The sequence below is a fragment of the Myotis nattereri genome (genome assembly GCF_964212035.1).
Source record: "Myotis nattereri genome assembly, chromosome: 1".
In the NCBI taxonomy this organism is placed as follows: Eukaryota; Metazoa; Chordata; class Mammalia; order Chiroptera; family Vespertilionidae; genus Myotis; species Myotis nattereri.
This window is the reverse complement of record NC_138075.1, coordinates 109,169,755-109,179,777: the sequence shown is the minus strand read 5'-3', so window position 1 is coordinate 109,179,777 and position 10,023 is coordinate 109,169,755. Positions and strand designations below refer to the sequence as shown.

The 10,023-nt window shown below is 52.6% G+C and overlaps 1 protein-coding gene across 2 annotated transcripts; it reads left to right on the top strand.

Moving 5' to 3' along the window:
• Window positions 1-729: 729 nt before the first annotated feature.
• On the top strand, window positions 730-8,678 carry SNX33 (sorting nexin 33; the record flags this gene model as incomplete). Of its 2 annotated transcripts, XM_081084489.1 has the most annotated exons (3): window positions 730-1,932; window positions 2,155-2,197; window positions 8,425-8,678. In XM_081084489.1, 3 exons carry the CDS (start codon window positions 730-732, stop codon window positions 8,676-8,678), a joined length of 1,500 nt encoding a protein of 499 aa, XP_080940615.1. The 2 variants fall into 2 exon arrangements, with proteins under 2 accessions (XP_080940615.1, XP_080940614.1); XM_081084488.1 differs by having other exon boundaries at window positions 730-2,197.
• Window positions 8,679-10,023: the final 1,345 nt, after the last annotated feature.

Below are 10,023 nucleotides of genomic sequence, written 5' to 3'. Positions count from 1 at the left end.
GCCTGAACGCCACTTCGCCCCCCCCCACCCGGCGCCCGAGCCGGCTGGAGGTCCCCTGGACCGCCAGGGTCGGCGAGTTGGCGGCCTGTTGTGTAAGCCGCAGTCCTTGTTTTCCCCGGCCTGGCTGGTTGGGAAGCTGGACACATCCACCCTTGGACTCGATTCAGGAAGGAGGCTGCTGCTTTTTCCTTTGGATTTTCTGGATTTTTGTAAACCCAGTGGCCCAGGAGGAGGAGGAGGAGGAAGGAGCAGATCTGGGGAGGAATGTGAGAGAGTCTTCCAAGGCCTGGAGGGGCCAGAAGGAGCTGGGAGCCACAGCTGCCAGGGTCTTGAACCGTGATTTCCGAGTGATTCTCTTTTGTTTTAGAACCTTGCTCCAGTGGAAAGTGGAATTTTTGCCCTCTCATTTCTCCAAGTCACTTGACTTTTCTCCTTGGAGTGGAAGGAGAGAGAAACTCCCCTTCAGGGCCTGTCAAGCAAGGGTAGGAAGAAGACTATGGATATGAGGTTCCCCTGCCCCCAGACAGGTGCTGGGAGTTGTGATAGGGAAGTTTTGGGGCCATGGGCACAGCTTTGAAGAGAGGGCTAGACAGCATCTCTGGGTGCTGAGACCTACATTAGGGGCTGAGAGACAGCTGCTGGGGCAGGCCTTTGTTTGCTAGTGCGTTCTTGGACATCCTAGTTCTGGGCAGGACCCTTTCCTCATCTTTCTCTACCACTGGCCCAGCCATGGCACTAAAAGGCCGAGCCCTCTATGACTTCCACAGTGAGAACAAAGAGGAAATCAACATCCAGCAGGGTGAGGATTTGGTCATCTTCAGTGAGAACTCATTGGATGGTTGGCTGCAGGGCCAGAACAGCCTTGGTGAGACAGGACTCTTCCCCGCCTCTTATGTGGAGATTATTAGCTCTGGCACCAGCTTCAACCATGCTGACTACTCCAGCAGCTCTGCAGGCTCTCCAGGCACCCAGGTGAGCATGTATGACAGCTCCAGTGTGGCCAACCTTGCGAGTGGTGGGGGCAGTGGCTTCCTCTCAAACCAGGGCAGCTTCGAGGATGATGATGATGATGACTGGGACGACTGGGACGATGGATGCACAGTGGTTGAAGAACCACGGGCTGGTGGGATGGGCACCAATGGGTACTCCCCACTCAATCTCTCCTACCCTGGTGCCTACCCCAGCCAGCACATGGCCTTCCGACCCAAGCCACACCTGGAGCGGCAGGACAGTCTGGCATCTGCTAAGCGAGGCAGTGTGGTGGGGCGCAACCTCAACCGTTTCTCATGCTTTGTGCGCTCTGGAGTGGAGGCCTTCATCCTGGGTGATGTGCCCATTATGGCCAAGATTGCTGAGACATACTCCATTGAAATGGGCCCTCGTGGCCCTCAGTGGAAGGCCAACCCCCACCCATTTGCCTGCTCTGTGGAAGATCCCACCAAACAGACCAAATTCAAGGGCATCAAAAGTTATATCTCCTACAAGCTCACACCCACGCATGCTGGCTCCCCTGTCTACCGGCGGTACAAGCACTTTGACTGGCTCTATAACCGCCTGCTTCACAAATTCACTGTCATCTCTGTGCCCCACCTGCCAGAGAAGCAGGCCACAGGTCGCTTTGAGGAGGATTTTATTGAGAAGCGGAAGCGGCGGCTCATCCTCTGGATGGACCACATGACCAGCCACCCTGTGCTGTCCCAATATGAGGGCTTCCAGCATTTCCTCAGCTGCTTGGATGACAAGCAGTGGAAGATGGGCAAACGCCGGGCAGAGAAGGATGAGATGGTTGGTGCCAGCTTCCTCCTCACCTTCCAGATCCCCACGGAGCACCAAGACCTGCAGGACGTGGAGGACCGTGTGGACACTTTCAAGGCCTTCAGCAAGAAGATGGATGACAGTGTCCTGCAGCTCAGCACTGTAGCATTGGAGCTGGTACGTAAGCATGTGGGAGGCTTCCGCAAAGAATTCCAGAAGCTAGGCAATGCCTTCCAGGCCATCAGTCATGCTTTTCAGATGGACCCCCCCTTTAGTTCCGAGGCTCTCAACAGTGCCATTTCTCACACGGGCCGTACTTATGAAACTGTTGGTGAGATGTTTGCTGAGCAGCCCAAGAATGACCTCTTCCAAATGCTCGACATGCTGTCTCTCTACCAGGGTTTGCTCTCCAACTTTCCTGACATCATTCACCTGCAGAAAGGTAAGAGCCAGTACAGCACGACTGGAGAGCCTTACTGAATCTGTACTCTGCTGGATGTGGGGATGTGAGCATGGCCTACACAGAATGGAACAGCTCATCTAGTCTTTCTGTCTCTGTCTTGTTCATTCATTCAACAAGTGTGTTGGGCACCTACTGTGTGGCAGATGCTATTCTAGGTGTAGTGATATTAATGTGAATAGGTTTGTCCCTATCCTTATGAGGCTCACTGTTTACCTTCTTGCTGTCTTTTCTTTGTTCATTTTTTTTTTGTTTCTGTCTCATTTTCTCATTTACGCATTATACACTGAGCCCTTGAAAGTATCAGGCTGGGTTCTGGGAACACGGAGATGACCAGGGCCTAGGCCCTGCCCTTGAGGAGCCCACACGGATACAGACTCAGATAACAAGCACAGTGTGGCCTGTCTTCCCACTGCCTCACAAGCTCACCTCCTTCAGAACCTGTTCTCACCACTGCATATCCTTTCTGTGAGCTCCCATCTGGGTAGGGAGGGTTGTTGTCTCCATTCTGCAGATATAGAAGGTGGTGTCCATAGAAGAGTGGTTGCACAGGGAGTCCATGGTACAGCTGAGACTGTCCCTTCCTCCTGTGACTCCCTAAGCACACATTCATATTGGCCACTTCCCAAACCTGGCTGTGTTTTCATTTCTCACAGTCCCTCTGTGGTGGAGGAACAGGATGGGCCCTTCTCTGTTACTGTGGGGCTGTCAAGGAACTGGCAGGGAAGTGACTCATCTCTGGTCACCCAGGGGCACCTGGGCTGGGCTAGGGAGGAACCAGGGGCACATGGCCCATCTAACTACCCCTTCCTGAGCCTGGCTGTCTTCTTGCCTGAGCAGTGAATCCTGATCTGACCTATCTGGTAACTGAGTCCTGGAGACAACAGGCAGGGCAGACGTCAGGAGAGAGGTGTGGTCCTCCCTGGGGCTGCTTGGTAACTCAGGAAGAACATCTCTAGGGCATCTGTAGGGTGGGTCTGGCTCCTTGGCCCCTAGGCCTGAGGTCAGGCCTGGCTAGGTTGCGAGTTTTCCTCTGGGTGGGGTCAGGAGTTAGGCCTCTGGATTGAGCCTGGGGTCAGCAAATGCCACCCCCTACCTCAGTACCCAGGAGAGTCTGGTGTAAACCAGCCCTGCTCTCCTTTAACAGGAGGTTGACTTCTAGAACTTATGTAGCTCTCAGCTTCCTTTCTCCCTTCACTTTCTTTTCTGTTCTTTGTCCTTTTCTCTCATCTCCCCATTCTTCTCCTCCTCCTTCCCTCTTCTTTCAGCTTCAGGAGACACAAGGCCTAAGCTCTAGTCTTGGCTCTTCCCCCAATTTGCTGTGTATCCCTGAAAAGTGCCTTCCTGTCTCTGGGGTCTTAGTTTTCTGATGTATAAAACAAGCGAGGGTGAAGCTCTTAGGCCTTCAAGGTGGGGGAGGGAGACTTATGGGGAGGGTCTGGTTGAGGACAGAGTGATGCCTCAGATCTGGCTCTGAGCTCTGGAGCAGGGATAGGGCAGGGAGGTGGCCTGGCTGGCTGGTGGCCCTGGTTTGGAATGGAGCCACACCCCCACTGCTGCTTTAGGGCCTGGGAAAGCTGGTTCAACCAGTTCCTTGGATGGCGTGTTCCTACTGGGCAGCAGGAGGGGGAAGCAGCGGCACAGTGATTAAACAGCTGTGCAACCCCCCCCCCCTCCCCCCCGTGGTGGCTGGGGACCTTCACCCAGGGCAGAGCTGAGGGCAGGAAAGCAGCCCTATCCCCAGGGCTCCCAGGTACGCACTTAAGTAGAAGGGAGTAGAAGCCAGACTGGCCTTTCTGACCCAGGGGCTGGGAGACAGAGCTGAGAGAGGCCATTTCTGACTTTCCTCTTGCCACTTGAGGTGTTTCTAAGAGTCAGGGACCAACAGTTCTCTGGGGTGATGTATTCAAGCTTAGGCAGAGGCCAGCCCACCTCCCCTTACCTGGAGGACATTCTCCCCAATAATCAAAGCCCTTTTGGGTTTATTCTTCCTCCTTCTGGACTCTGCACTGCCATTCCTAGGCCTGTGTTCTGGTGAGTTACGGAGGAGGCTTGTAATCTGGCTGAGACAGAATTGGGCCGGCTTTGGGGGCCCATAGCCATGCTGGCCCTGCAAGTAGAGCCTTTTCTCAGAGGAAGGAGGAGGAAAATTGGGTCCCCCAGGATTCTGTCCAGCTTGTCTGGGTGTCTGCAAGATGGTGAGCGTGTGGGAGAGGTCATGGAAGGAAGGAAGTGGGAGTCCTAGATGGGATCAGGAGACCAGGATTTGGATAGACATTGTCTCTAAGGTGACCTTAAGAGAGTTTTCTCCCCTCAGTGTTTACCTTAGTAAAATGGGAGATGGAGTCTGATTGGCACTGAAATGAGGCTCACCAGCCTGTCTGCACACTGCCCAGCTCCTGGCAGCCTTGGGGGTAATTGTCCCAGAGTAACTATTATTAGGGCCTGGGACAGCAAGGGGAGACAGTGACTGCCCCTACCTAAGACTCATCACACCCAAGCCAGGAGGTTGGTATGGGTGGCTTAACTCCAGTTTCTTTGTCCTGTTGTTTTTTACCTGTTTAGTTCTTCCTTATTTCTTGGAACCTTCTCAAATTCCTGAGTCCATTTTACAGACAAGGTGCAGTGAGGTGGGATGGTGAGCAGAACAGGAATTGGAGCCCAGGTGTGTCTGACTCCACAGCCCAGGCAGTGTCCACTGTGCCTGATAAATGGGGGAAGGAGCTCCCTCAGGAATGGCTATTTGGAGTAGATAAGTTAGGAGGGGAAGGGAAAGGGAAGGAGACTTGGATGCTGTAGTGCTAAGTTAGATGCAATCCTCCGTGGACTGGAGGCAGGCCCAGGACCAAAGCATGCATGGAGGGGCCAAGGAGCTCCTAGATTGGCCAAGGCAAAGTGATTCTTGCAAGCCAGGCACCTGCCTGAGGACAGGTGGGGCCTCTGTTCTGGGCTGTTGTCTAACCCTCCCTCTGCCACCCCTCCTAGGCTTCCATAAACAAAGAGAATCCTTGCCATGAGCCACCACCAGCTGGTTCTTGCTGTGACTAAAAAGCAGTTTGCAGATAAGTGCACATAGCATCTTGAACTCTTATTTGGCCAGGTGCTGTCCTAAGTACTTTATACATATTAGTTCAATCAAACCTCAATTACACTAGAGCAGTGGTTCTCAACCTTCCTAATGCTGCGACCCTTTAATACAGTTCCTCATGTTGTGGTGACCCCCAACCATAAAATTATTTTCATTGTTACGTCATAACTGTAATTTTGCTACTGTTATGAATTGTAATGTAAATATCTGTTATGCAGGATGTATTTAGGCGACGCTTGTGAAAGGGTCATTTGACTCCCAAAGGGGTCATGACCCACAGGTTGAGAACCGCTGCACTAGAGAGTAAGTATTCTTATTTCATTTCACAGATGTGGAAACTAAAGCATTATCTTCCTATGAGCAGTTGTCAGTAGCATCATATCTAGTCCAACCTGTACCCTTTGATGTGGGGAAACCTGTAGACCAGGCAAGAGCAGTAGCTTGCTGGAGGTGACACAGTTGGGACCAGGACTCAGACCTCCTGCCTCCAACCTGGTGCAGATGGTTACAACCTCCAAGAAGTGGGGATAAGACTGATTAAGGAGGGAGCTTAGGGACTATGCCTGGGACCATGGAGCTCCGAAACTCCGACCCTCCTTTTCCTATTTCTGAGACCCAACTTACAGGACAACTGCCAGGGCAGGAGGCTCCCCTGGGTCTTCAGGTCTCAGGTTGACTCCAAAGTAGAATGTAGAGGGGGGATGCTGGACAGGCCTGAGTCCTGACTCCCGGCTAGTTTCTGGGGCACTTTAGTGTTAGCTGGTCCAGGCCCCAGACCTGAGTCACAGGGTGGAGAGGTGACAGAGAGCAGGGTGGGGCCTCCACCTCCCTCTTACCCTCATAGCCTTTGTCCCTATCCTTGGCTCCTTGCCTGTCTGTCTTTGGATACCTAGCAATTGCAATAGATTAATTTCTATTATTTGGGCCTCAATCTCCTCATCAACAAAGGGGGCCTTTCCTTCCTCCAAGGCTATGGGCAAGAAGTGCCCTCTTGAGTACAGGCCCACACCCACTGTACCTGGACTTTCTCAGGCAGGTGGAATCCAGGCTGGTTAGTGTCTCCTCTTCCAGTAGGTTCCTTTTGCTGAAGCTTAACTCCAGTTTCTTTGTCCTGTTGTTTTTTACCTGTTTAGTTCTTCCTTATTTCTTGGAACCTTCTCAAATTCCTGAGTCCATTGTCTGGGGGTCCCACACAAATGCCTGGGTGACCTGGCATGGGCTCCCTGCATGAAAAGTCATGTCTACCTCCCAGCTATGGAGGGATGTCTCTGGGCCAGGCATCCCCTATGTGAGGGGCAGGAAGGAGGTGGGAGTCCCTAGGGTAAGTCTCTTCCCTTCATGGCCTCAGTTTCCTCTGTAGAGCAGTGGTATGGAAGGTGGGCAGGCAGCTGCCCTAGAGGCCTCTAGGGCCTCTCCTGCTCTGAAGTCTTTTATTGGGTCTTAGAGTGATCCTGCTTCTCCTGCCCAGGCCTGAGCAGTTGGGATGGAGCAGGAATGTGGCCAAAGGACTGAGTGGGCTGGGATCTGGTGACTTCAGAGTTATTTTGAATGCAGTGTGAGCAGCGTTGGAGACTGTTCAAACTTGAGTGTATCTGCCCCAAATGCCAATGTTAGCCAATAAGTCATGCACTTGTTTACTAATGTGGTGCTGCCAGTTCTAAAGGCCCCCAGAGTTATTTCCAGGATATAGAGCCCTGGGATTGGCATATAGTAATGCTCAATAAATGCATCTTGAATGCATCGAACAATTTGTAAAAATAGCACATTTTGAAGGCCCCTGAGAAGCCTCCTTAAAGAAGAAATGGGAAGTATGGATAATGAGCATGTTATTTGTATGCAATGGATCCTTTTGAAGTACTTGATGGTATGCTGTCCACTGTGCAAACCCTTCTCATCTCATTCTTCTTTGCACAGTGGATTCCCTACAGCTCTGAGGGAGTAAGTGCCAGGCCCTGACAAACTGCCTCCCCCTCTCAGCAACTGCCCCCTCATTGGCTTTAATGCAGAATTAGTCAAGTAACTGTTAATTCAGAACTGGAATCCATTCACCAGTTGCTCTGTTGATTCATTCAGATTCTTCCAAATTGGGTCACCTGCCCAGGTTCATCTTCTGCCCTCCATCTGTCACCTGGTTATTACAATGGCCTCCTCTAGTCCCCTGGGAGCTTGAGTGAGGAGGGGCCAGGATCTGTTTGTGGGAGAGACACACACAAAGGAAAACTCCAGGTGGCCTTTGAGGCTCTGTTTTAGAATAAGCAGTGTGATGGGGTTGGGAATCATTGTTCCTGGGAACACTGAGGGAGGCTCCTGGTATACCTGATGGGAGGCTTTGAATTATTCTTAGGGATCCAGGGGTCAGAGAGATGAAGTTAGGAAAGAGCAGGGTGTGTCTGATGAACATGGGGTCAGTGTGAAATGGGTACAGGGACCAGCTTTTAGAGAGCTTTATGAATGGATGTGGACCTTGATCTGCAGACAGAGGGGAGCCAGGGAAAGCTTGGAACTCTGGGTGCCCAGCTTGGCTGCTCTTCAGGTGCTATGGAGAATCTCTCTGGGACTGAGGTGGGGAGGTTCTTGGAGGCCTGTTGTAGTTGTCCAGTGAGGGACAGGTTGAACATGTATCAGTGGATATGTATCAGGATCTGCTGTGTGCTAGGCTTTGTTCTGGGTGCTAGACATGTTGAGCTCACATCCCATAGGGAGGCAGTCAGAGAAACTGCAGGATGGTGAGAGCTGTGGGAGAGGGAAACCTAGGGCACCTGAGAACATTGGGAGACACCTAATGCAGTAGGGTTACAGGGGAGGCTTTCTGGAGGAGGTAGTGTCTGAGCTGAATTAGGATTATCCAAGTTCTGGAATGTAGCTAGCAGAGCAGTGACTGCTTGGGTGTGGGTTGTTGGTGCCATAGGTTTGGAGGGAAGATGGTGCATCTATTTAGGTGAGGGTTGGGACATCCTGGTGGGACACCCAGTTGGACCAGGAGTCTGGAGTCCGGGAGCGAGGCCTGAGTCGAATTGATGAGGTCACTGTCTGCCCTTGAGGGTACTAACAGAGGGTTTAGGGAACAAATTGGGGTCATCAGAGCCCTAACATCCCTTGTCTTCTGCTCTGCCTATGCCAGGCGCTTTTGCCAAGGTAAAGGAGAGCCAACGCATGAGTGACGAGGGCCGCATGGCGCAGGATGAAGCAGATGGCATTCGCAGGCGCTGCCGCGTGGTGGGCTTCGCCCTGCAGGCTGAGATGAACCACTTCCACCAGCGCCGTGAGCTCGACTTTAAGCACATGATGCAGAGTTACCTGCGCCAGCAGATCCTCTTCTACCAGCGGGTAGGCCAGCAGCTGGAGAAGACGCTGCGCATGTACGACAACCTCTGACCTTGAGTACCTGGCCCCACCCCACCTTCAGCCTGGTCACTGCAGTATACTCTGGTTTCCATACCTCCTGCACCAGCAGCAACTGGGGGTGGGCTGTGGAAGAGTCATGGGTACCCCCGGGGAAGTTCTCCATCCCTTAGAGGTGGGCACAGCAGGGGTGAGAATGGGACCAGGAACCCTCCAGGCTGAGGCCTGGGCTGCTGGTCAGTCACTTGAGGCTAGGCCAGAGTCTTAGCCAACTGCAGAGCCTCTAGCCCTTGTGCATCTGGCCACCATACCCTCACTCTGGGGCCTGCTGTGGTCCCGGGGTCATATGTTGAACACCCAGGGCTGTGACACACCTGCCCTCAGGGTGTCCCCAGTCAAGGTGGGAATCAGACACAGAAACAGATTTGTGGTGTGGGGGGACAGGTAACACAGAATGACCCATGGTAAATAAGGGGTTCCTGGAAGCTCACAGAGGGAACCACTCATTCTGCAGGTCAGGGAAGACTCCACAGTGTAGGTGACATTCGAGTGGTGTCTTGAAGAATGACAAGGACCTGCCAGATAGTAAGTGAGGACAGTAGATGGGGAGGACATTTGGAAGAGAGGAACAGCATGGGCAAAGGTATGGAGGCATGAAAACACCCTTCATCTCTCCCTCACCTTTCCCAAGCAAGTTTGCTACTTTACTTTGATGGGGAGGAATCTTCCTTGTTCCTTTGTCCCTGTCCCCCCCCCCCCCCCCGTGCCCCACCCCTGTCCCCTGCAGGAGGGCCTGCAGGCCAACACCCTCCTGACTCCCTTTTACCTGCTAAGCCCCTAACACCCCTTAGTTAGGGGACCACACAGCATCTTTTCCCTGGGCTCAAGATGTTAAGACAAGTCATGAACCCCAGGGCCCTGGTGTTATCTTCCTGGAGGGCACACCCAAAAGGTACCAGATATTTGAGTGCACTACAATAGCTCCTCACACTCCAGCAGGCTCAGACCCCCAGGTTTTTAGGGTCCTTGATCCTATGAATCCTTGAATTCTTCCTGGTGCACAGTGGGAAACCCAGGGGGAAAAATAGGTTGATTGGCCCTGGGTCCACCTACCGATGGCCAGTCTCACTGTGATGCCTGCCTGGATTCTGGCCATTTGCACTGTCTCCCACTCATGTTTATGTCCTCAAGGGAGCTATTCCTTCCCCAGGCCAGGAGGTGGTCCAGCAGCGAGTTGGGTGGAACTGACAGGTGCCACTGCTAGCCCCCTCCAGGAGGTTATGGCCATTCCTGCCGGCTGCTGCTTGAATATTTTTTCTTGATAAACTTCTTTACAATTAAGACAACAAAAATATGACTTTTAAATTTAGATCTCAGA